The 25,647-nt window shown below is 33.3% G+C and overlaps 1 protein-coding gene and 1 pseudogene across 1 annotated transcript; both read left to right on the forward strand.

Annotated features, from left to right (window-relative positions):
• Positions 1-330: 330 nt before the first annotated feature.
• LOC111405419 (probable metal-nicotianamine transporter YSL5) lies at positions 331-3,427 on the forward strand. Its single transcript, XM_023034283.1, has 6 exons — positions 331-916; positions 1,003-1,166; positions 1,254-1,351; positions 1,479-1,613; positions 1,907-2,096; positions 2,202-3,427. The coding sequence occupies exons 1-6, from the start codon at positions 532-534 to the stop codon at positions 3,291-3,293; spliced, it is 2,064 nt and encodes a 687-aa protein (XP_022890051.1). The 5' UTR covers positions 331-531; the 3' UTR covers positions 3,294-3,427.
• Positions 3,428-4,747: 1,320 nt separating this feature from the next.
• On the forward strand, positions 4,748-24,301 carry LOC111406503 (annotated as a pseudogene).
• Positions 24,302-25,647: the final 1,346 nt, after the last annotated feature.

The raw sequence follows: 25,647 nt of genomic DNA on the forward strand, positions 1-25,647 counted from the left end.
ACGTGCCCCCCGGGGCACATCCGAGTTGGTGGAATAATTGCATTGGTGGGCTCACAAACCAAGCGTGGAGGATTCGATTCCTGAAAGGCAACATCTTGGAAGGGAATTTATTTCGAAGGCAAGGTGCTGGAAGACAGTGGAGAGGGCCCTCTTTGGGAAAGGAGTAAAAGCCATGCAGGAACTTAGGAGCCAATAAGGGCACAATCCGCGATTAACTTCCTCAAGCTAATGAGGGGCTGGAGGCTTGAGGTCCAGGATTTAGTCTGACGAATCTAGGACACCTGGGTATCAAAAAAAAAAAAAAAAAACACACACACAAGATTAAGGCAAAATCACATCTGTCAACGTCAAATGAAATGTAAATGCATGTGGTGGTGTGCAAGTTGCTAGCCGCCGTTCCCCTTCAGGCGCTTGATGAGAATATGTGATTCCACTCTTTACATATAACTTTGTTCCAATTCCTTCAATCATCTATCTACCCGCCAAAGAAAAATTCCTAGACAGTCTAAAGTTTCAATCCAGAGGGAAGAGATGGACAGTGGAAGGGAAAATAGTGTAGAGAGTGGAGTTGGATTGCATGATGAAAATATTATCACATCAGAAGATGAAGAATTGTCAGTAGGTGGGATATTTGAGAACGAGGAGGTACCTTCATGGACAAAACAGTTAACTATAAGAGCTTTTGTGGTGAGTTTTGTGTTGTCAGCAATGTTATGCTTCATAGTGTTGAAACTCTACTTCAGTCTTGGTATTATACCACCAATGAATGTCGCTGCTGGGCTATTGGGATTTTTCTTTGTCAAGACTTGGACTAAAACACTGGAGAAAGCTGGCATTTTGAAGCAGGCCTTGACCCGCCAAGAAGTTACAGTCATTCAGACCTGCGTTATTGCCTCCACAGGCATTGCTTTTAGCGGTCAGTACATATGGATCCAATCATTCTTCTTTTCCCCTTGCGCGCACAGTTGTATATAGAATATCTTACATGAGCACCTTGTACAGGAGGCTTTGGAAGTTACCTGTTTGGAATGAGTGAACGTGTTGCCAATCAAGCAGCTGAAGCCAAGTATGAGTTGGACTACAAGAACCCAGCACTAGGCTGGGTAATTGGCTTTCTTTTTTTAACTAGCTTCTTGGGTCTTTTCTCGGTGGTTCCTCTCCGAAAGGTATGCTGGAAACTGTTATACAATTCAACACACAAAATTTTTACGCTTTTGAATCGTGAATGATGTGTCACATTTTTTTTTGTCTAGCTAATGATCATAGACTTGAAGTTGGTGTATCCCAGTGGTACTACCACTGCATATTTTATTAACAGCTTCCACGCTCTTGGAGGGGCAAAACTAGCAAAGTAAGTAGCTAATAGCTATTCCGGTTAAAATTAACACCTCTCGTGTAGGTACAGTATAGAGAAAATATAAAATAAATCTAATCGGAAAATATCAAGAATAAGAAGGATTGGTTCATTATGTATTCAGGAAGCAAGTCAGAGAATTTGGCAAGTTTTTCTCATTTAGCTTCTTATGGGGTTTCTTCCAATGGTTCTTCACGGCTGGTGATGATTGTGGCTTCTCAAAATTCCCAACATTTGGATTAAAAGCGTATAAATACACGTAAGCCTAAAAGGTTCTTTTTGTTATTTAAGAATTGGTCTCTGATTTTTCATTTCAACATACCGGGAGATGTTTCCTGCTCATTGCAGAACTTTAAATGGTGTGACTGAGCATCGTCGAACCGAAATGCAGTTTGACTGCTTTTCCATTTAAGATCTAATCTTGATCATCAGATATAGACTCAATTTCAGTTAATATATATATCCAATTCCATGTCTGCATGCTAGTACTAAGGTTATCATCAAACTAAGTCGTCTTATGTTTCACTCAAAACCTTGTTTTGGAAGCTACAGGTTTTTCTTCGATTTCTCAGCATTGAATGTTGGAGTAGGGATGATCTGCCCTCACATCGTGAATATATCTTTTCTTCTTGGAGGAATACTTTCTTGGGGTATTTTGAGGCCTCTCATTGAAACTAGAAAGGGGGATTGGTACTCTGCAGATCTCGAGCCACATAATTTCCAGGGACTTTATGGTTATATGGTGAATTCCTATTCCATCATAGTTTTCCCCAATGCTGCCATTTATTAATTTGCTTTTTCACGGATACACGTCACTAAAACAAAATGTCAACTAAAACCACATCAGGTATTCATTGGCATTTCCATGTTTCTCGGTGATGGCCTATACAACTTTTTCAAGGTTCTAAGCCGAACTCTGGCTGGTTTGTATTACAAAATTCTATGCAGAAATACAAACATGCAAATCCCAGTTGTAGGAAATTCCTCTCCTGTACGAAAATCACTCTCTTATGATGACCGACATTGTACCGAAGTCTTTCTTAAGGATCAAATCCCAACATGGTTTGCCGTTGGAGGTTATTTTGCCCTTGCTGCAGTCTCTACTGCAATCCTTCCTCACATTTTCCACCAGCTCAAGTGGTACTACATCATTGTTATATACATATTTGCACCAAGCTTGGCCTTCTGTAATGCGTATGGGTGTGGGCTCACTGATTGCTCATTCGCATCAAATTACGGAAAACTAGCTGTCTTTACAATTGGGGCATGGGCGGGGGCATCACATGGTGGAATACTTGCTGGTCTAGCAGCATGTGGAGTGTTGCTTAATATAGTTTCCACTGCCTCTGACCTCATGCAAGATTTCAAGACCGGATACTTGACCTTGGCTTCGCCTTGTTCAATGTTCGTCAGCCAAGTGATTGGGACTGCAATGGGATGTGTTATTTCTCCTTGTGTCTTTTGGATTTTCTACAAAGCTTTTTCTGATCTCGGGCTTCCTACAAGTGAATATCCTGTCCCCTTAGCTACAGTGTCCTATAATATGGCTAAACTAGGTGTTGAGGGCTTATCGGCTCTTCCTACAGGTTGCCTCAAGCTATGTTATGGATTTTTCGCTGCATCCATTCTCATCAACTTAACCAGAGATGCTTTGGGAAAGAAACGTTCATGGTTTATTCCAATTCCAATGGCAATGGCAGTACCATTTTTTTTGGGTTCACAGATTGCTATTGATATGTGTGTTGGAAGCCTCATAATTTACGTATGGCAAAAGAAAAATAAGGCCAATGCTGATGCCTTTGGGCCTGCCGTGGCAACTGGTTTGATTTGTGGTGACGGGATGTGGACTTTGCCTAAATGTATACTAGCTCTAGTCGGAGTGAAACCTCCAATTTGCATGATGTTCATTTCAAGGGCTACTTATAATAAGTTAGATTAAGTACTAGAATCCTAGATAGGCCAGGGGAAAGATTAACTTATATGCCAACAAGTATCATCTTCATAATCTGTAGACTTTAAAATATTATCCTGTAACTATAAATAAGAGAATCAATTCATGTTTCTGCAGTATGAAACTGATGATTTATTTACCTATGGATGCATCTCAATAGCACTCAGTAATACATAATCTCTTATTCTCTCCACAACTTGGAAATTGGAGAGGTAACAAAAGTCATTTTCAAGATATGGTGGGGGGTATAGATTAACTTGTATAAAAAAAATATTGCTTTCATGATCTGAAAATGATTATCCTGTATAGACACACGAGAAAAATTGGTTCACAGAGATTACCAACTCTTCTAAAAAAACTCACAAATTTTTCTCTGAACTCACTCTTTCTATTTCACCTTCTTTCGGAGGATATTTTACACTTCTTAAACGTATCAACTATTCATAGAGAAAGAGTTGCCATCCTTCATTAATTACACCGCGTCCATTTTCAACAAAATTTGAAAAAGGTAGCTGCCTTCTTCTATTCATTTTACGACTAAAACGAAAATATTTCCTTTTGCATTGACCGCATAAGATTTCTTTGCCTCATTTTTCAAATTGTTTAGTAAACAAAAGCGGCAAGTGGCTGGATGGTTGAGTCAACAAAGGAGGCTAAAGGCTGGACATTACAGAAGTCTTTCCATCTGCGCACTGATTCAGATTCAACCGTGCTACACTAACATTAGGTTTGTACACACATGATAAGTCGGACATTATTTAATTCACGCGAGACCCACGCATCCATGTGAGTGCGTGGTCATCCTCACGGGTTGTTTGACTTTATCCATTCAGATTTAGGGACACAATGCTAAGCTTCTTAGCATCCTAAAAGGGTTTTGTCTAAACCCAACTTTACACCATAATTTAACGCTTTAAGAAAGCAACCATAGTTTCCAACAGATTTAACTTAAATTGCCATAATTAATTCCAAATTCCAATAGATACTTCGACAGATTCTCTTTAGCCCCTCTATTTTTTAAAAAATGCATTTTTTTTTCAAAATTCATTTCTAACTATACATTTTATTATAAAATAATATTACATATAAATTCAAAATTTTTGCTTATCTTTTCACCACACATTCTTATAAAAATCATTATTTTAAAATACATTTTTTTCTCAAAATCTCATTTTAATGGAGCTCAAACTGAGCTTAATATTCATTGAAGTGGAACGCACTATTGGGGAAAAATCAATGGAAGTATTGAATTTCTTGTAAAGTAGGACCCAATATTTATAATATTGTTATGGTGATGTCTTGAGTGTTACAATTTTCAATGGACATATTTTTCCAGGATCTTGGGACCACCCTAGTGGATTGCAACCTTTATTTATTAATTTATTTATTTTTTTAATAGGGGAGTAGAGGGGGAGTCAACGCATAAATTTCTTGTCCCCCGCCACCCCGAGGGTTTGTCACCAATAGGTAATTCCACTCTTGATAACTACGTTTTAATGCCTTCAATTATCTATCTACATACCATAGAAAGATTCCTGGACAGTCCTAAAGTTTCAATCCAGAGGGAATAAATGGACAACAGAAGGGGATTGCAAGATGAAAATATTAACACATTAGAAGATGAAGAATTGTCGGTAGATGGGATATTTGAGAACGAGGAGGTACCTTCATGGACAGAACAATTAACTATAAGAGCTTTTGTGGTGAGTTTTGTGTTGTCAGCGATTATGCTTCATAGTGATGAAACTCAACTTCAGTGTTAGTACTATACCATCATTTACTGTCGCTTCTGCCCTATTGGGTTCTTCTTTGTCACAATTTTAATTATATCATTTGAGAAAGTTGGCATGTTGTAGCTAACCTGGACCCGCCAAGAAATTACAGTCATTCAGAACTGCGTTACAGCCTCCTCAAGCATCAATTTTAGCGGGAGGAAATGGCGGCAGATAGCCACCAAAAAAAGACATTTTTTTCAAAATGGTCATTGACTACTATTTAATAAAAATAAATAAAAAAAATCTGTAAAAGCCTTAAAAATAATGAAAACTTAATATTGCCCCCTAACAAATCACTCTCAAATAGACGTCTGAAAAAGAAGATGAAGAAATCTTGTTGGAAATAATAGTAGAAATCTTTGTAGATTATGTAAAATTACTAAAAATGACGTTTTTTGACGTGTTTTTGGGTCGAAATGACGATCCCCGACACCTGGACCGGAGAAGAAACGGAGGAGAGGACGGCCAGACGTCTGGGCCGCCTGTATCCAGGCGGCTTCCCTCAAAATTTTTTTCGTTGTATTCCATAAATAATTTAAATACACAAAAATGAATAATGAACATTTAAATAATAAATAAATGATTATTTAAATGATAAATAAAAAACGTAAATAATGAATAAATATTAATAATCAAAATATGTAATTAAAATTTAATTGAAATGAATTTCTAACATTTAAAATAAATAATTAAATATTTAAGTTTACTTGTTCAATAAATAATTTAAATAATCAATCAATATAAATAATTAAATCAAATAATTTAAATGAACAATTGAAACAAATAAATGAAAAATAATTGGAATAAATAATTAATTTAAATGCACAAAAATAAATAATGAACATTTAAATAATAATTAAATAATGGAAAAATTGCAGCCGAGGTACCAAACATTTCGTTTATTAGCAGACTTTGCCCAAACCTTTAGTTTGTGCCCACCATAGTCCCAAACGTTTCAAAAATATGCAGCGGGGGTTCAAATGGATGGAAACCGTCCGTTTAACCGTTAGTTGACCAATAAAATTGAATTTTGACCAATTTTTGACCAACTTAAAAGGGTAGAAAGGTAAATTTGCTATTTAATTCTATAATAAAACAAATAAACTAATATACCAAATAAAAATAAAAGAAACTACTATTTATCTTCTTCTTTCCCCCACCTCACCCAACCCATTCCCATCTCCTTCTTCCTTAAAATCCAAACCACTCCCGCCACCGTTGGCAACCACCACTACCCACCTAAAACCACACCACTAGATGGCTCCACCTCACCTACCCAACGTCGACGCCATCCACCATCCACAAGCCACCGCACAGTAAATCTGAGGACAGCCCGAACTATCATCCGCCATCCACCACCCACCTATCCACTATCGATCACCACCACCACCACCTCATTTCAGATTGTGCTTCAATTTCACCTAAATACATATCCTTCGCCAGCCACCCCCATCACCATCCATATCAGGGCCGTAACCTCCAACCCAACGCTCCTCACAACTAGGCATCACCACTGCCTCAAAAACAGTAGCTCACTCAAGCATTCAAAGTGAAATTGAACCTTCAACTCCCTTAAGCAATCGAAGATCCACTCCATCGTCACCATCAAACTGTCATCACCACCATCACTTTTCCTCACCACCACCACTACTTTCATTCACTAGAATAACCATTTATACCACAACAATAGCAAATCATCAAAATCAAATCTAATTTCAAAATCAATTTCGGTTGTTTCATATCTAAAGTAAAGAAATCCACCACTCTTTCGTTCTTCCATTATTGGTGGCAATAGCAGTGACAATGACTTTTGGCCTGGACAACTGTGGTGGTCAATCACCTAGATGGAGGTGGCGAAAACTTCGTGGCGAGGAGGATTTCTAGGAATGGGGAAAGAAGGGATGGGTTTAGGTGGTAATTGTTATTATCTTTACTTGTGGTCAATCGCTGGGTGATGGTAGTGCTCGGCGGTCGAGACGACGATGGCAGTCGATTGCTTGGATTGTGGCGGCGACGGCGACTTTGGGGCAAGGGGTATTTGTGGGAATGGGGAAGAAAGGGTTAGGTTTGGGTGGTGGGTTAGTTTTAATCTTTTTATTTTTAACTTTATTGTTAAATTATATATAGAATTAAATAGCAAATTTACCTTTCTACCCTTTTAAGTTGGTCAAAAATTGGTCAAAATTCAATTTTATTGATCAACTAACGGTCAAACGGACGGTTTCCATCAATTTGGACCTCCGGTACATATTTTTGAAAAGTTTGGGACTGTGGGTGACACAAACTAAAAGTTTGAGCAAAATCTGCTAATAAATGAAATGTTTAGTACCTCAACTGCAATTTTTCCTTAAATGATTATTTATATGATAAATGAAAAATGTAAATAATGAATAAATGTTTATAATCAAAATATATAATTAAAATTTAATTGAAATAAATTTCTAACATTTGAAATAAATAATTCAATATTTACTTTTACTTGTTCAATAAATAATTTAAATCATCAATAAATATAAGTAATTAAATCAAATAATTTAAATGAACAATTGAAATAAATAATTAATTTAAATGCACAAAAATAAACAATGAATATTTAAATAATAATTAAATGATTATTTAAATGATAAATGAAAAAATGTTAATAATGAATGAATGTTAATAATCAAAATATGTAATTAAAATTTATTTGAAATAAATTTCTAACATTTAAAATAAATAATTAAATATTTAAGTTTACTTGTTCAATAAATAATTTAAATAATCAATCAATATAAATAATTAAATCAAATAATTTAAATGAACAATTGAAACAAATAAAAGAAAAGCAATTGGAAATAATAATTAATTTAAATGTACAAAAATAAATAATGAACATTTAAATAATAATTAAATGATTATTTAAATGATAAATGAAAAATGTAAACAACAAATAAATGTTAATAATTAAAATATGTAATTAAAATTTAATTGAAATAAATTTCTATCATTTGAAATAAAAATTAAATATTTACATTTACTTGTTAAATAAATAATTTAAATAATCAATCAATATAAATAATTAAATCAAATAATTTAAACGAACAATTGAAACAAATAAATGAAAAACAATTGAAATAAATAATTAATTTAAATGCACAAAAACAAATAATGAACATTTAAGTAACAATTAAATGATTATTTAAATGATAAATAAAAAATGTAAGTAATGAATAAATGTTAATAATCAAAATATTTATTTAAAATTTTATTGAAATAAATTTCTAACATTTAAAATAAAAATTAAATATTTATGTTTACTATTTAAATAAATAATTTAAATAATCAATCAATGTTAATAATTAAATCAAATAATTTAAATGAACAATTGAAACAAATAAATGAAAAATAATTGGAATAAATAATTAATTTAAATGCACAAAAAAATATTGAACATTTAAATAATAATTAAATGATTATTTAAATGATAAATAAAAATGTAAATATTCAAAATAATTTATTTAAATAAGTAATTAAATAAGTTATATATTTAAATAAGAAATATAAATATTCAAAATAATTTATTTAAATAAGTAATTAAATATAAGTAATCCAAATTGATTAAATAAAGAATTGAAATAAATAATAACGAATTAAAATAAATTATGAAATAAATAATTTTACCAATCACTTTTTATAATTTGTTGTCTAATTTTGTAATTCATTTTCTTTATTATCTGTTATTTGTGTGTATATTACTTACCCTTCGGTTAATTGAATTTTGTGACATTATGTTTCAAATGTTCTAATATTTGAAATTTTACAAGATGAATTACCATTTAGACGCCGCCTTGAAACAAATTCCTGACAAAGTTACGTCGAACTGTAAGTTTGCCAACTTCACAGTAGTGTTGGAATCAACCGTTTGGATTGACTCAACGTGCCAACCATTTTATTATTTTTTTAATATTGAATTTAATTGTTTATAAATATTTTATGAGTTATGTAAATTGTTTATTTAAGTAAAATAATGTTTTTCATTTTATTTAAAATATAAATAATGAAATAAATATAATAAACAATTGAATATTCAATAAAAAATTAAAATAAATGAGAAACTAGTATAAATAAATAAAAGAAGTAAATAAATATGAAATAAACTATTAAAATAAGTAATTAAATAGAGTAATTAAATATTAAACAAACAATATACATAACCAATTAAAATAATTAATGGGATATTTAAATAAAAAATTAAATTAAATATTTAATAAGTAATTTGATAAATCAATATTTAATTTAATTGTTTAATTAAATATTTAAGTAATTACTTTAATTGTTTATGTATATTATTTGTTTAATATATAATTATTCATTTTATACGTTATTTGTTTATTTAAATATTTCATGAATTATGTTAATTATTTATGTATATTGTTTATTTAAATAAGTATTAAATAGCTAATTGAATTAAATTAAATAAATATTAATAAAATAATTAAAATAATTAATTGAAATAATATATAACTAATTGAAATAAATTCAATAAACAAGTGACTTAGCCCCCGTTTGGCCCTCATTTTCTAGAAATGAAAGTGGATGGAATAGTATTTTTTTTAAAAATGAATGGTTGAAAAATAAGAAAAATTTTCGATTTACGTGTAATATTATTTTAGAGAAGATTGTGTGGTTGAAAATAGGAGAGAGAAAAATGGAATATAATGTAATGTAATTTAATGGAGCCCAAACGGGTGCTTAAATGTTAATTAAGCAATAAAAATAATTAATTGAGATAAATAACAAAGAAATATAAATATTTTAAATTTTACAAGATGGATTACCATTTGGACGCCGCCATGAGACAGATTCCTGATAAAGTTACTTCGAACTATAACTTTGTCAGCTTCGCATTAGTCCTAGATTTGTTGGATGAGGAGCACGCAGACCTGCTACACCGATCCTGCTTATGACGGTAATTGTGGCATAGTTAGGAGATGCATTCAAGGAATGCGACGATATGTTTGACAAGTTGAAGTTGGGGATGATGTTTATATTAGAGAGCATACTGAGGTATCATCACAAGAACATGTCGATCGACGTCTTTAATTTGGAGGTTGTTGATGATATTGACACATTCAACAACTATCCATGGGGATATAGTTGATAGTTATAAGCTTTCCTCAACGATCCTGAGATACATATTATTCATTTGTGATTTATGTTGTACGTCATTTCGAAATCTCGATACATGGTTATTAACTCGGTGAAATGTTAATATATCAGTTTGAATTGCTCATTGAGCTGACACCGTTGATCAAGGAGGAGGGTCAGAGTCATATCCGAGGAGATACTTTGCAGGCGATAGGGGTGTCAGACAGTTACGGAGAGTAGCAGATATTTGATCTGATCCGATCTGATCCGTTAATAATAATTATCCTATACGATCCGATCCGATCTAATAATCCGATGAATATTTGAATGTTAAATCCATATTCGATTGACTATGTTATCGGATATCCGATTAGAAATTGAAAAAAATCAGAAAAATAAAGATTTTATTTATTTATCAGATCGGAATGACCTATATCCATATTTGATTCATTTAGTTAACGGATTATCGGATTTGAATCTCGACTGGGATACCAGATTAAGACCCTAAATCCATATCCCATTAATTTCATCGGATTCAGATAGGATTCTGATCAAAATCTAATCTATTGATTCATTTATTTAACGAATTATCGAATTCAAATCTCGATTGGGTTATTTGATTGAGATCCTAAATTCATCTCTCACTAATTTCATCGGATTCGAATCAAAATCTAATCTATTGACAGCCCTAATTGAAGTACATTGAATTTTTAGTATCGAACGTGGCGTAGATCTGATAAACTAAACACACATTAAAATGAAAACGTTCTTTTATGTACATTGTGATCTGTAATTGTAATAATTTCAAATGTAAGCTTTTTTTAAAACGTTTGTAATACTTTAGTTTTTATGTAATTGTATAATAAATAAGTAATTACTCTTAATTACATATATAACACACTATAAATAAAGAAAATTGAGGAAATCAATAACAGACTATAAATAGAGAGTACATCAGATTTAAATAGATATTACACATCCGTTGGGTAGAGAGTAATATACTATAATTAGGAACTTCTCACTCGACTTCATTTGGTAGATGAAATATAGTTTCGACATTCTTGAATAATGTTCGATGTATTGAAAATGTGACCATGCCTAAAGTTCGACTCCTATCTCTGTTAGATATTCTCATATACCGTGTGATTTATGTTTTATTTAAATATTAAATAAATAATATACATAACAAATCAAGATAATTAATTAATGAGATTAAATATTAATTTTCTATTTGAATAAGTGATTAAATAAAGTAATGAAATATTAAATAAACAATATACATAACAAATTAAGACAATTAATTAATGAAATATTTAAAGAAGAAATTAAATTAAATATTAATTTTTTATTTGTGTAAGTGTTTAAAATAAATAATTAAATAAAGTAATTAAATATACATAACCAATTAAGGTAATTAATAGAAAAATATTTAAACGAGAAATCAAATTAAATATTAGATAATTCTACATGTACTAATTCATAAGAATGTTCATAATGTACATGTGGAATTCTAAGGGTGGAGGATCGAAAAACTGTTTTTCAAATCTCCAATAATGTTATGTCACTTGTACATTATAGTATAATATTTTTATTTAAATAACTAAAATAAAGTAATTAAATATTAATTACTAATAATAGACATAACCAATTAAGATAATTAATTACTGAAATATCTAAATAAGAAATTAAATTAAATATTATTTTTTACTTAATTAAGCGATTAAATAAATAACTAAACAAAGTAATTAAATATTAAATAAAGAATATACATAATTAATTAATGAAATATCTAAATGAGAAATTAAATTAAATATTAATTTTTTATTTAATTAAGTGATTAAATAAATAATTAAATAAAGTAATTAAATTTTAAATGCATAATATACATAACCAATTAAGATAATTAATTAATGAAATATCTAAATGAGAAATTAAATTAAATATTAATTTTTTATTTAATTAAGTGATTAAATAAATAATTAAACAATAAATAAATAATAGACATAGCTAATTAAGACAATTAATTAAGTAAAATACTTAAATAAGAAATTAAAATAAATATTAATTTTTTATTTAAATAAGTGATTAAATAAATAATTAAATAAAGTAATTAAATATTAAATGAACAATATACATAACCAATTAAGGTAATTAATAAAGAAATATTTAAACGAGAAAGTAAATTAAATATTAATTTTTTTTTATTTAAGTAAGTGTTTAAAATATATAATTAAATATAAAGTGAAAAGTGTTTGGCTTTTTAATTTGTAACTTTAGGGTATTTATGTCTTTTTAAACAAAATTCTATCTTTGTAATTGTATAAACTATTTAAGGATGTTTTTTGTCTTTTACTCAACAAATGACCATTTTGAAGATTGGCAATTTTTTTTTTGTCAAAGTGGAAAAATGGCATTTTAACTTGCCTAATCTCAAAAGTACCCCTTTTTAGCGATTAGTGTACATATTCCCAATCCTTCTTCTCTCACACAGGCACCCATATATAATATCTTGTTGGAAATTGTTTTTAAATGTGAGAGAAAATGGTTAAGTGTTAAAACAAAAAATGTGGAAAAATGACTTTCGTGTCAAATATTCAGGCTTGATCCGATTGTCAAATTACAAAAGTAATATACTAACTTGTTTTACTAGTCGGGAAGATCACGTGGTATATTTGAAATTTCAAAACCAATTCTGAATGAACGAGAAAATAGAGGAAAAGCTTGCTTGAAAAATTGCCCAACTCTGTCGCTTGTCTATCGCTCGAGCGACGAGCTGCAAGCTAACAGCAGGTGGGCGAAAACTTTCTGTTAATATTTTGACACTGGAGCTCGGGCGAATATGCTAGCTACAAACTAGCGACAGCAAGTGATGCTTCTGTTCGTAATGTTACGAGGTTTGGCACGCAACACTTCATCCACAATCCTTCATCCTCTATAAATATGACCCTTTGGACGTCTCTAAGTCATCCATATCACTTTTGAATTGAGCATTACATTGAATCTCTTGCAAAAACTCTCCAATATTCATTTTGTATCATTTCCTTGTTGAGAGGATAAATAACATTCGAGTTCATTGTGGCTTGTGGTTTGAAGTGTTTCTACCATAAGTTGAATCATTTGTGTCTTGGGAGACAAATTCTGTGAATCGTTAGCACCGTTGTGGAGCAATTTGTCTTAAGGAAAAAGTCTATTCACTTGCCTTGAAATTTCTGTCTTCATCTTTATTCTTGTTTCTTTGTTTGTAAACCATAAAGTTATTTTTAGATATCGTCGTGTTTAAATGCGCTCTTTGTGGATTAAACTTGCCATTTTGTTTGTTCATTTCAAAACAACCCTTTCACTATCACATATCCAACATATCTTTCATGAGCATCTTGTGCAGGAGGCTATGGAACTTACCTGCTTGGAATGAGTGAACGTGTTGCCCAACAAACAGTAGAAGCCAAAAATGAGTTGGACTACAAAAACCCGGCACTAGGCTGGATGATTGGCTTTCTGTTTGTAACAAGCTTCTTTGGTCTTTTCTCAGTGGTTTCTCTCCGGAAGGTATGCTTTACATTTTTATTTTTTATTTTTCAATAAATGTAAATTTGAATTGATCAAAATTCATGTACAAGTACTCTTGATATTCTCGGGCTACCAACCAAAAGATGTACAAACGATACAATCTAAAGAGCCAACGCTAAAGATTTGAAATGAATCAAAACATGAAGATACAATGCAAACATAATTTTGTATACATGTGTTTTAATTCACCTTAATATGCTATCAAAATGTGGTTTAAGATCTTCAAAAATTTTCCTATTTGTTGCCGTTCATAGTGGTATAAGATGGAAAGTGTGATACAGTCCAATAAATATATTTTTAATATTTTTGAATCGTGAATGATGTATCACATTTTTTTGTATCTAGATAATGATCACAGACTTGTAATTGGTGTATCCTAGTTGTACTGCCAGTGGACATTTTATTAATAGCTATCCATGCTCTTGGAGGGGCGAAACTAGCAAAGTATGTCACTATACTGGTTAAAATTAACACCTCGTATCGTGTGTAGGTATAATATCGAAAAAATAAAAATAAATCTAATAGGAAGATATAAAGATTAAAAAAGGATTGGTTCGTTATGTATTAAGGAAGAAAGTCAGGGAATTGGGCAAGTTTTTCTCGTTTAGCTTTTTATGAGGTTTCTTCCAATGGTTCTTCAAGGCTGGTGATGATTGTGGCTTCTCAAACTTCCCAACATTTGGATTAAGAGCATATAAATACACGTAAGCGTAAAAGGTTCTTTTCGTTATTTGGTAATGAATAGAGTGTTGGAGACTTATAAAAATAGCTATGTAAGAGTTGGTTTTTGATATATTTATTTGACCAGTTTTAACCCGCAAGAGCGTGATCAAAACACAATTTATATGAATGAAAATTTGGACAGAATTTCGGTATAACGATTATGCAAAACAAGAATTAAGAAGGAGTAGAAATAGAGAATAATCCAAGGCGACACGTTATTTCTTTCCTTAAGACAAATTGCCTCGCTACGGTGCTCATGGTGAATGACACTTGTCTCTCAAGATACAATGGATTCATAACTTGTAGTAACAGCACTTCAAACCACAAGAAGCTGACGAACTTTTGACAGAATTTTCTATCTACAAAGGAAATGCATGAAAATGTTATGGAATTAGAAAGTAGAGAATTGCAAGAGGAGAATGAATACTCAATGCAATTGGTGTACCCAAAATTATGTCCATACGGCCCTATTTATAGATGTAGAAAGGGTGCAAATGAAGTAGTGTAGGCCAAAACATGCATCCTTTCGAAAAGTTGCAACACTTGGTAAAAACCTGCATCCTTTTGAAAAGTTGTAACACTTCATTTCTTTCAACTTGATCAATAATTTCTCATTCATCCAAAATTGGTTTCGAGATTTCAAATATACCACGACGATCTACTTGACGAGTAGAATAAGATGGTCTATTTACTTTTATAATTTGTCTATCGGATCAAGTCCGAATATTTGGTCAAAGTTGACACGTAGTCACACCATTTCATTTTCCACTCTTACACACCTTTTCATTTTCCAATTTTTGGTTAATTATTTGAACCAATTCCTACAATCCCCCACATGAATGAAAAATTGGGTACGCATATGCAAATGCTATGATATGCTATAATGTAGAGAGAGTGCGAAAAAATACTGCATTGGGATGATGGCTTCTGGCTTTTGACCTTCCTTAGTAAAATACTATCGGACTTACTCGGCTAATTGGTGAACCATAGGTCTCGAACCACTCAGCCTTCGGTATAAGTCAAGACAACAGTATTCACATAGATATCTTCCATATTCTATACTTAGTTCTCATGACTTAGTTCATTTTGGCTCTGAACCCTTCTTGGTTTCATAAGTGTTTAAGGAATTCAAACCTTAAACAATTCTTATCGAAGCGGCCCCACTTTACACTTACATAGGTGACCTCCTATTAAAAGTATTCTACCCTACTCCATTTGACTTAATCAAGATATATGAATCATTAAAAGATAATCTTAGCCTCTATCCACTCTGCAGAAAGCACTTTAGTATCATAGGAATGAGTTAGGAATTCTAATTTTCTAAGTGCTTCATGGAATTTTCACAACTTAGTTGTCCCTTTGAACCAAGATCTTGGGATCTCCAGTTAACAAGGTAGGGTTAACATTACAAAAACTCTTACGTAGTAGGCTTTAATCCCATTCCTCTCGATAGGCAACACACTTGATCTCTAGGCAAATTTTTCGTAAGTGGATCTGCAATATTCTCATTTGATTTCACATAATCTATAGAGATAACGCCATTTGAGATCAGTTGCTTAATGATGTTATGTCTATGGCGAATATGTCTAGACTTACCATTATACATGCTGCTTCGAGCCCTTCCAATTGCTGATTGACTATCACAATGTATACTTATCGCAGGTACTGGCTTGGGCCAACATGAAACATCTTCTAAGAAATTTCGAAGCCATTCTGCTTCTTCTCCAACTTTGTCCAAATCAATAAACTCAGATTCCATGATACAGCAGCTCCATGATAAACTCAGATTCCAACTTTGTCCAAAGCAATAAACTCATATTCTGATCGAGTTATGCACGTTTACTTTGTTAATTTCCATGATACAGTAGCTCCACCAATTATGAATACATAACCACTTGTGGACTTGAAATCCTTCATATTGAATATCCAACTCGCATCACAATATTCTTTTAGTACCGCAGGATATTTTGTGAAATGTAATCCATAGGTTAAGGTATACTTCAAGTACCTTAGAACCCTCATCAAAGCCCTTCCAATGATAACGATTTGGATTACTTGTAAATCTACTAAATTTATTCACCGTAAAAGCAATATTCGTTCAAGTGCAGTTTGTAATATACATAAGACTGCCAATTATTTGTGAATACCTTAGTTGTGATATGATTTCTCCCGTATTCTTGACTAAGTGCATACTCGGATCAAGAGAAGTTCTTGCAGGACTTTCCTCAAATACGTCAAATTTCTTAAGTACTTTTTCTATGTAGTGAGATTGTGAAAGTACAATTCTATCCTACATTTTAGAGATTTTAATCCCTAGGATTGCATCTGCCACCCCCATATCTTTCATATCAAAATGCTTTGTTAGCATCTTTTTGGTGTTAAGCAACATTTCGTGACTATTACTCATTATTAACATGTCATTCACATATAGACATACAATTACATAGGCATTTGGTGTATGTTTAATAAATACACATTTATCACATTCGTTGATATTGCATCTATTTGACAACATTATTTTGTCAAACTTTTGGTGTCATTGTTTAGGAGTCTATTTTACACATTTTGTGTTTTTGGTTAGGAGAAATGAATCCTTCAGGTTGCTCCATGTAAATCTCCTCTTCTAACTCACCGTTTAGAAATGCTGTTTTTACATCCATTTGATTAATCTCAAGATTGTGTATTGCCGCAATTGCAATTAACAACCTTATCGACGTGATTCTAGTCACGGGTGAGTAGGTATCAAATAAGTCAAGTCCTTCTTTTTGCCTATATTCTTTAGAAACCAATCTAGCCTTATATTTATCAATGGATCCGTCAGGATTCAATTTCTTTTTGAATATTCATTTGCATTCTAAACGCTTGTTATCGGGATGTAAATCAACCAACTCCCATGTATGAGTTTGCATTATAGAATCTATCTCATTATTGATAGCTTATTTCCAATGTGGTGCTTCCAGTGTGGACATTGCTTCATCGAAAGTCTTTGAATCATCCTCTACCATATATCTTAGAAAATTTGGGCGAAACGTCTTGGAAGTCCTGGCCCTTTTACTACGCCTTGGTTCTTCCTCATTTGAAGTTCCATTGATAATTTCATATGTTCTCTTGTTAGAACTCATATTTTCCTTATCTTTGCAAGAAAAATATTTTCAAAGAATGTTGCATTCCTTGATTCAATTATGACCCCTTCGTGTACGTCATGTATTTCAAATTTGTGTACAAGAAATCAATATGCACTACTATTATTGGCGTATCCAATAAATATGCAATCTATCGTTTTAGGATCGATTTTCACTTGTTTAGGCTTAGGTATCTCAGTCTTAGCTAAACACCCTCACACTTTCAAGTATTAGTAGGATGGAGGATGGCATTTCCATAGTTCATATGGTGTCTCTTCCATTTTCTTAAGAGATATTTTATTAAGAATACTATTTGCCGTTAAAATAGCCTCCCCCCACATGTAAACCCAAATTTATTAACATGGAATTCATCATCTCTTTAAGTGTTCGATTTTTGCGTTCTGCAACGCCATTTGATTGAGGAGAGTAAGGAGCCGTTGTTTGATGAACAACTCCATGTTCAGAACAAAAGTCTTCAAACGGTGCCCCATATTCACCTTCTATCACTACGAATATTCTTTATTCATTTTTCAAGTTGTGTTTCAACTTCAGCCTATAGGTTTTGAATGCATCTAAGGCTTCATTTTTACTTTTCAAAAGAAAGATGTAGCAAAATTTTGTACAATCATCAATAAATGTCACAAAATATTTCTTACCACCTCGAGTTTGTACAAATTTTAGAACGCATATATCGCTATGGATCAATTCAAGAGGGGTTGTGTTCCTTTGTATTGAATGGAACGGTGTTTTAGTTAATTTTACTTCAACACATATTTCACATTTATGATTAGGATTGATATTATGCGTCGGAATTAAACTTTGATTCATTAGTTTGCGCAACAATTTTTAATTCACATGTCCTAATCGACTATGCCACAAACATGAAAGTTCAAGCAAGTAAACGGAATTTATAATTTTATTCATAACGACTTGCTTCGGTACAATTGTAAGAACGTTCAACTTGAACATTCCATCACACATGTATCCTTTCCCTACATACATCTTATTCTTAGACAACACAAATTTATCGGATACAAATACAAGTTTAAAACCACTCTTGCTAAGTAGAGATTCGGACACTAAATTCTTTCGTATATCCAACACATGTAGGACATTGTTGAGGACGAATTCTTTCCCGGATATCATCTTCAAAGTGACTTTGCTTTGTCCTTTAACTTTGGAGCTTGCAGAATTTTCCATGTATAGTTGTTCCCCATTCAATTCTTGATAGTTGGAGAACATCGCCTTGACCGCACACACATGGCGGGTAGCGTTGGTATCAATCCACCATTCTCTAGTATTTTCAATCTTGTTGCATTCGGACACTACTGCAGATAAATTCATTTCTTGCAGTCCATCGGATAGAGTGTTATTTGCAACCATGTAGACTTGAGCATTCTTCTTTGGCTTTCGACATTCACTTGAATAATGTCCAGCCTTGCCACAGTTGTAACAATTTCCTTTAAACTTCTTAGCCTTCTTGAAATTGTCTCTTCACGATGCATAATTAGGAGCCTTTCGTTTCTTGTTTGTTACCTTTTGTTTCATTTCAACAAAATTTGCACCATCTTGATCAATCGACCTTCATTCAATTTTTCGATTTTCCTCTTCAATCCTCAAGCGCACAATCAATTCTTCCAAGTTCATTTCTTTGCGTTTGTGCTTAAGGTAATTTTTGAAATCTCTCCACATAGGAGGGAGTTTCTCAATAATGACAGCCACTTGGAATGATTCACTCAATTTTATTTTCTCGACATGGATGTCGTGCAACAAGACTTGAATCTCTTGCACTTGGCTAATCACGATTTTGGAATCCACCATCTTGTAGTCCAAAAATTTGTCGACAATGAACTTCTTTGTTCCAGCATCCTCGGTCTTGTACTTTATCTCCAAAAAATCCCATAGTTCATTAGCTGATTCCTTTGAACTATTTACCCATATATCATATTATCTAATCCATTTTGGATATAGTTCTTGCATAGGAAATCCGAGTGTTTCCATGCATCCAAAGCAATAATCGATTCATGATTATTTTTCCCTTCTTGTACAGTCAGTGCGATTTCCTTTAGAAATTTAACCAAATTAAGAGTGGTGAGATAAAACAACATCTTTTGTTGCCACCTCTTGAAGTCTACTCCTGCAAATTTTTTCGACTTTTCCCCATATGAGATAGTAGTATTAACAGTATGGCCACGGGTAGTACCACATTATTGGAACCATTTTGACTTAACGAATTCCCGATGATAGTCATTTCTGTTACACAAATAGAAGTTCAACAAAATGATGATAATATTGGTGGAAGAATAGTACACAAAGCACTATTCAAACAAAGTAATGGTTGTCCATAACCAACTACAAAGACACAAAAATTTTGTCTTAAATTTGTTGGAGACAACTTATAAAAAGGGCTATGTAAGGGTTTATTTTTGATATATTTGTTTGACAAGTTTTAACCTATAAGAGCGTGATCAAAACACAATTTATATGAATGAAAAGTTGGACAGAGTTTCTGTATAACGATTACACAAAACAAGGATTATGAAGGAGAAATAGAGAATAATCCAAAACGAGACATTATTTCTTTCCTTAAAACAAATTGTCCCGCTACAGTGCTCACGGTGAATGACACTTGTCTCCCAAGATACAATGAATTTACAACTTATGGTAGTAGCACTTCAAATCACAAGAAACCGACGAACTTTTAACAAAATTTCCCATTTACAAAGAAAATGCATGAAAATGCTATGAAATTAGAAAGAGGAGAATGAATGCTCAATGCAATTGGTGTACCCAAAACCATATCTATACGGTCCTGTTTATAGATGTAGAAAGGGTGCAAATGAAGTAGTTTGGGCCAAAACATACATCCTTTCGAAAAGTTGTAACACTTGACCAAAACCTGCATCTTTTCAAAAAATTGCAACACTTTATTTCTTCCAACTTTGATCTGCAACTTCTCATTCATCTGGAATTGGTTTCGAGATTCCAAATATATCATGACGATCTATTTGACGAGTAGAATAAGTTGGTCTATTTACTTTTGTAATTTGATCATCGGATCAAGTCCAAATATTTGATCGAAATTGACACGTAGTCACACCATTTCATTTTCCACTTTTACACACCTTTTCATTTTCCAATTTTTGGTTAATTATTTGAACCAATTCTTACATAGAGCTTCTTGTACATAAGCTTTTGACAAAAGGGATGACAAATATACAAGTGACAACACTGCATTGGCTAGTTTAAAACTAATTTTCGTCCAACATCAAATGAATGCTTGCCACCTAGCTATCTGTCAACCTATTGTATAGTTTTTGTACATGTAGCAAGATTGTTTAACAATTGGTCTTTGATTTTTAATTTCAAGAAACCAGAAGATGTTTCCTGCCCATAGGCAGAACTTTCAACTGAAACACTAACACGTGACTGAGCATCATCGAACCAAAATGCAATCTGGTTTTTTCACTGCTTTTCCATTTAAGACCTAATCTCGATCATCAGACAAAGACTCAAACTCAGTCGAGATATAGCCAAGTCCATGTCTGCATACTAGTACTAAAATTCATCAAACTAAGTCATCTTATGTTCCACTTAAAACCTTATTTGGAAACTATAGGTTTTTCTTTGATTTCTCAGCATCTATTGTTGGAGTAGGGATGATCTATCCTCACATCGTAAACGTATCTTTTCTTCTTAGAGGAATCCTTTGTTGCGGTATTTTGTGCCTTTCATTGAAACTGGAAAGGGTGATTGGTACTTTGCATATCTCGACCCACGTAATTTGCAGGGACTTTATGGTTACAAGGTGAATTCCTAATCCCCCATAGTTTTCACCCAATGCTGCCATATATTAATTTGCATTTTTCCGAATACCCTTCACTAAAACAAAATGTCATCTAAAACTACATCAGGTATTCATTGGCATTTCCATGTTGCTCGGTGATGGCCTATACAACTTTTTCAAAGTTCTAAGCCGAACTCTAGTTGGTTTGTTTTACAAAATTCTATTTAGAAATGCAAACATGCAAATCTCAGTTGTAGAAAATTGATGACCAACGCCGTATCGAAGTTTTTCTTAAGGATCAAATCCCAACATGGTTTGCCATTGGAGGCTATTTCGTCCTCGCTACAGTCTCTATTGCAATCCTTCCTCACATTTTCCACCAGCTCAAGTGGTATTACATAATTATTATCTATATCATTTCACCAAGCTTGGCCTTCTGTAATGCGTATGGGACTGAGCTCTCCGATTTCTCATTCGCAAATCTTTACGGACAACTAGCCATCTTTACAATTGGGGCATGGGCGGGGGCATCACATGGTAGAATTCTTGCTGGTCTAGCAGCATGTGGAATGATGATGAATATAATTGTTGAGTTTTTGATACCCAATAATTCGAATGATAATTTAAAACAGTTGTCGGATTATTTATCGACACCATGGACTTGGCTCGGCTCGGAGATGAACTACACTTTTGGATGATTCGGGTTTAGGTTGGATGATTATTTGGTTATTTAGACCATTTAGTGATTAATATGGAGTTGAATATTGACCCATTAGTTTAGGTTAATTGGTAGCCCACTTAGTGAACCCTAGGCCCAATTAGAGTGACCTAAACTAACCTATATATATGTATTTATCTCCCAGCCTTTTTTGTGATGGTGTGTGTGTGTTGTAGCAATGGAGAGGAGAATTGAGAGAAGAGAGGCAACCGAAAGAGAGGGAAGCCATGTGAGGTTGTGAGTGAGATTCAACCATTGTGACATCTTCTTTTCCTCTCCATACCTTTGTGGATTGCTAACACCACCACCCTTCTCATTTGTGGGGTTTGAGAGAGTTTGGGTAATCCAAAGTGAAGGCGAAAGTCTCTGGTCGAGCCGAGGTAAACCGGTGTTCGTTTGATTATTTTCTGAGCCCGAAATCAAGATTTATCGAGAGATTTCCTCTACAATAACTTCCACTGCGTCTTACATCATGCAAGATTTCAAGACCGGATACTTGAACTTGGCTTCGCCTTGTTCAATATTTGTCAGCCATATGATCGGGAGTGCAATGGGATGTGTTATCTTTCCTTGTGTCTTTTGGATTTTCTACAAAGCTTTTTCTGATCTCGGGATTCTTACAAGTGAATATCCTGCTCCCTTTGCTACAATTTACTATAATAGAGCTAAACTAGGGGTTTAAGGCTTCTCAGCTCTGCCAAAAGCTTGCCTCAAGCTATGTTATGGATTTTTTGCTGTGTCCATTCTCATCAACTTAACCAGAGATGCTTTGGACAAGAAACATTCATGGTTTATTCCATTTCCAATTGCAATGGCAGTACCATTTTTTTGGGTTCATAGATTGCTATTGATATGTGTGTTGGAAGCCTCATACTCTATGTATGGCAGAAGAAAAACAAAGCCGATGCAGATGCCTTTGGCCTGTCGTAGCTTCTGGTTTGATTTGTGGTGATGGGATGTGGACTTTGCCTAGCAGTATACTTGCTCTAGTCGGGGTGAAACCTCCAATTTGCATGAAGTCCCTGTCAAGGGCTACGAATTCTAAGGTAGGTTTAGTACTTGAAATCCTAGTTAGGCCAGGGGAAAGAATAACTTATATGCCAACAAGTGTCACCTTCATGTTTCTGTAGGATGAAACTGATAAACTTGAGCAATGCTTCATGTACAATGGATTTGACAACATTGTTAACAATACCACATGACATGTTATCATTGAACAGTTTGAAAACTAACCAATCTTTTCAATCAATACTTTTTTGCTACACCCATCATTGTCAACAATGTTGTACAAAGTCATTGTACAAATAGATTAATTGATTGTTTTATTTACCTATGGATGCATCTCAATAGTATTCAGTAATACACAATCTCTAATTCTCAACAACTAGAAAAGTGGAGAGGAAACAAAAGTAATTTTCACAAGGAAACCGGTTGAGGACAAGATTTAACTCCATTCTCCACCCCAATTTTGCTCGATCGAAACAGAAGTGAAGCATGCCTATGCTATTTTGAAGTTTTTTTTTTAGCTTTGTGAGTCAACTATTAATTGTATTTTAATTTGGTTTTCAATTAGATGCTGAAATTGGGTCAAAAGCTAATATGCACGCATATATACATGGTAAGTCTAAATCCAACAAAACTGATTCTTTAAAGAACATAGACACCCAAGGCTATCAAACTGAAAAAAAAAAAAAAAAAAAAAAATCACTTCTGCACCCAAAAGACTTAAAAACATATTTCAGTTTTTCCCCTTGATATTTCTTGCATACTTTTGTGAAGCTTTCTTAATCTATTTACGAGCCTAAACAAAACTTTAAAGATAATAATGCAAACGTCAATCTCCTCCACTTTTTACTTCAGTCTCTGTCAACTGTAATTTGATGAGATATTATCACCAATACTCTTGTTTCTCATAGCCATTGTAGGACCGAATTCCACAGCCAAGCAGTGCAAAACCGGGCTCAGTTTACCAAAAACATCGACACCATTTCTTGAGACAACTCCAATACCACCTTGTGCCACCACGGTCCGGTTGCTATGGATATGGGAAGAAGAAGGCCAAGAAAATACCCACAATATATCAACCACAAAGGTCACAGAGAGGGAGGGAAGAAACGGCCGAGAGAGAGAAGCTCACAAAGAGGGTTTTTCACTCTGAATGGAGGCCGAGAGGTTGAGAGGAATATATGCCAAGAGTATTGTCCAAACAAGGTAAGTTACAATTAGGGCTAAGTGGTGGATCAAAGGCTCGACTCAAATAATTGGGCCTCAACAATAATATTATAGCCTTCCAAGGAATGGTGCGAGAACCGTGAGCAATACTATAAAATAGGTTACTTCGAACGGTCCATAACAAAATGGATTGTGTCGTCTCGTTAATTGTGTCGATGTGCTAATCAATCATTAGGCCGAGGCCGATTGATAATAAACAACCGAGGTTACATCATCGCCCGGGAAGGTCGTTTGACAACAAAATTGCCTAACAACCTCCACCTTGGTGTCAAAGGACCTGCAAAAAAAATTGTTTCCCATTAGTGACACCTCTAATAAAAACAATAAAATTGGAAATCATTTACCTGTACTAATGTTTAGAAGTTCCTTGCAACTCCTAAACTTTGCCAGTGGCAGTACCGTCGTCCCCATATCAGATGGGTTATAGTGGGTATGAACTTTCTCAAGTCTTACCACCTCTTGAGATACTATATCTCTAATGAAGTGGAGTCTTACATCAATGTGTTTAGTGTGCTCGTGAAAAACAGGGTTTTTGCATAAATGTATGGATGACTGACTATCGGAATACACTACCACATAATCATTCAGAACACATAATTCATGAAGTAGAGCTCTAAGCCATAGAGCTTCTTTAATAGCTTCAGTGGTGGCAATATATTCTGATTCTGTAGTGGATAATGCAACAATATGTTGTAAATGTGATTTCCAACTTACACATGAATTAGATAAGGTAAACACGTAAGATGAAGTAGATTTCCTACCGTCCCTATCACCCGCATAGTCAGCATCTACAAAACCTTTTAATTTTATGCCTTCTCTATTAGCACTAAACTTTAAGCCTACGTTACTAGTACCCTTCAAGTACTTTAACAGCCACTTTAGCGCTTCCCAATGTTCAGGTCCCGGATTAGCCATATATCTACTGAGAGTACTAACAGCAAAACCTAAATCAGGTTTAGTGCAAACCATCAAATACATTATGGAACCAATCACATTTGAGTAAGGTACTCTACTCATGTATTCAACTTCACGCTCATTGCAAGGAGATTGTTCTTTAGATAGAACAAAATGATTAGCAAGGGGCAACGTGACAGGTTTGCATTCACTCATATTGAACTTCTTCAATACTTTGGATATATATGGAGACTGATGCAAAAACAAAACAGAATTTGACCTATCTCTTTCAATTTCAATACCTAAAATTCTCTTAGCCTTACCTAGGTCTTTCATGTCAAATTCACCACTTAATTTTGTTTGTATGTTATTTATCCACTTAGAGGATGATCCAATC

This window comes from Olea europaea, chromosome 12 (genome assembly GCF_002742605.1).
Source record: "Olea europaea var. sylvestris chromosome 12, O_europaea_v1, whole genome shotgun sequence".
Taxonomy (NCBI): Eukaryota; Viridiplantae; Streptophyta; class Magnoliopsida; order Lamiales; family Oleaceae; genus Olea; species Olea europaea.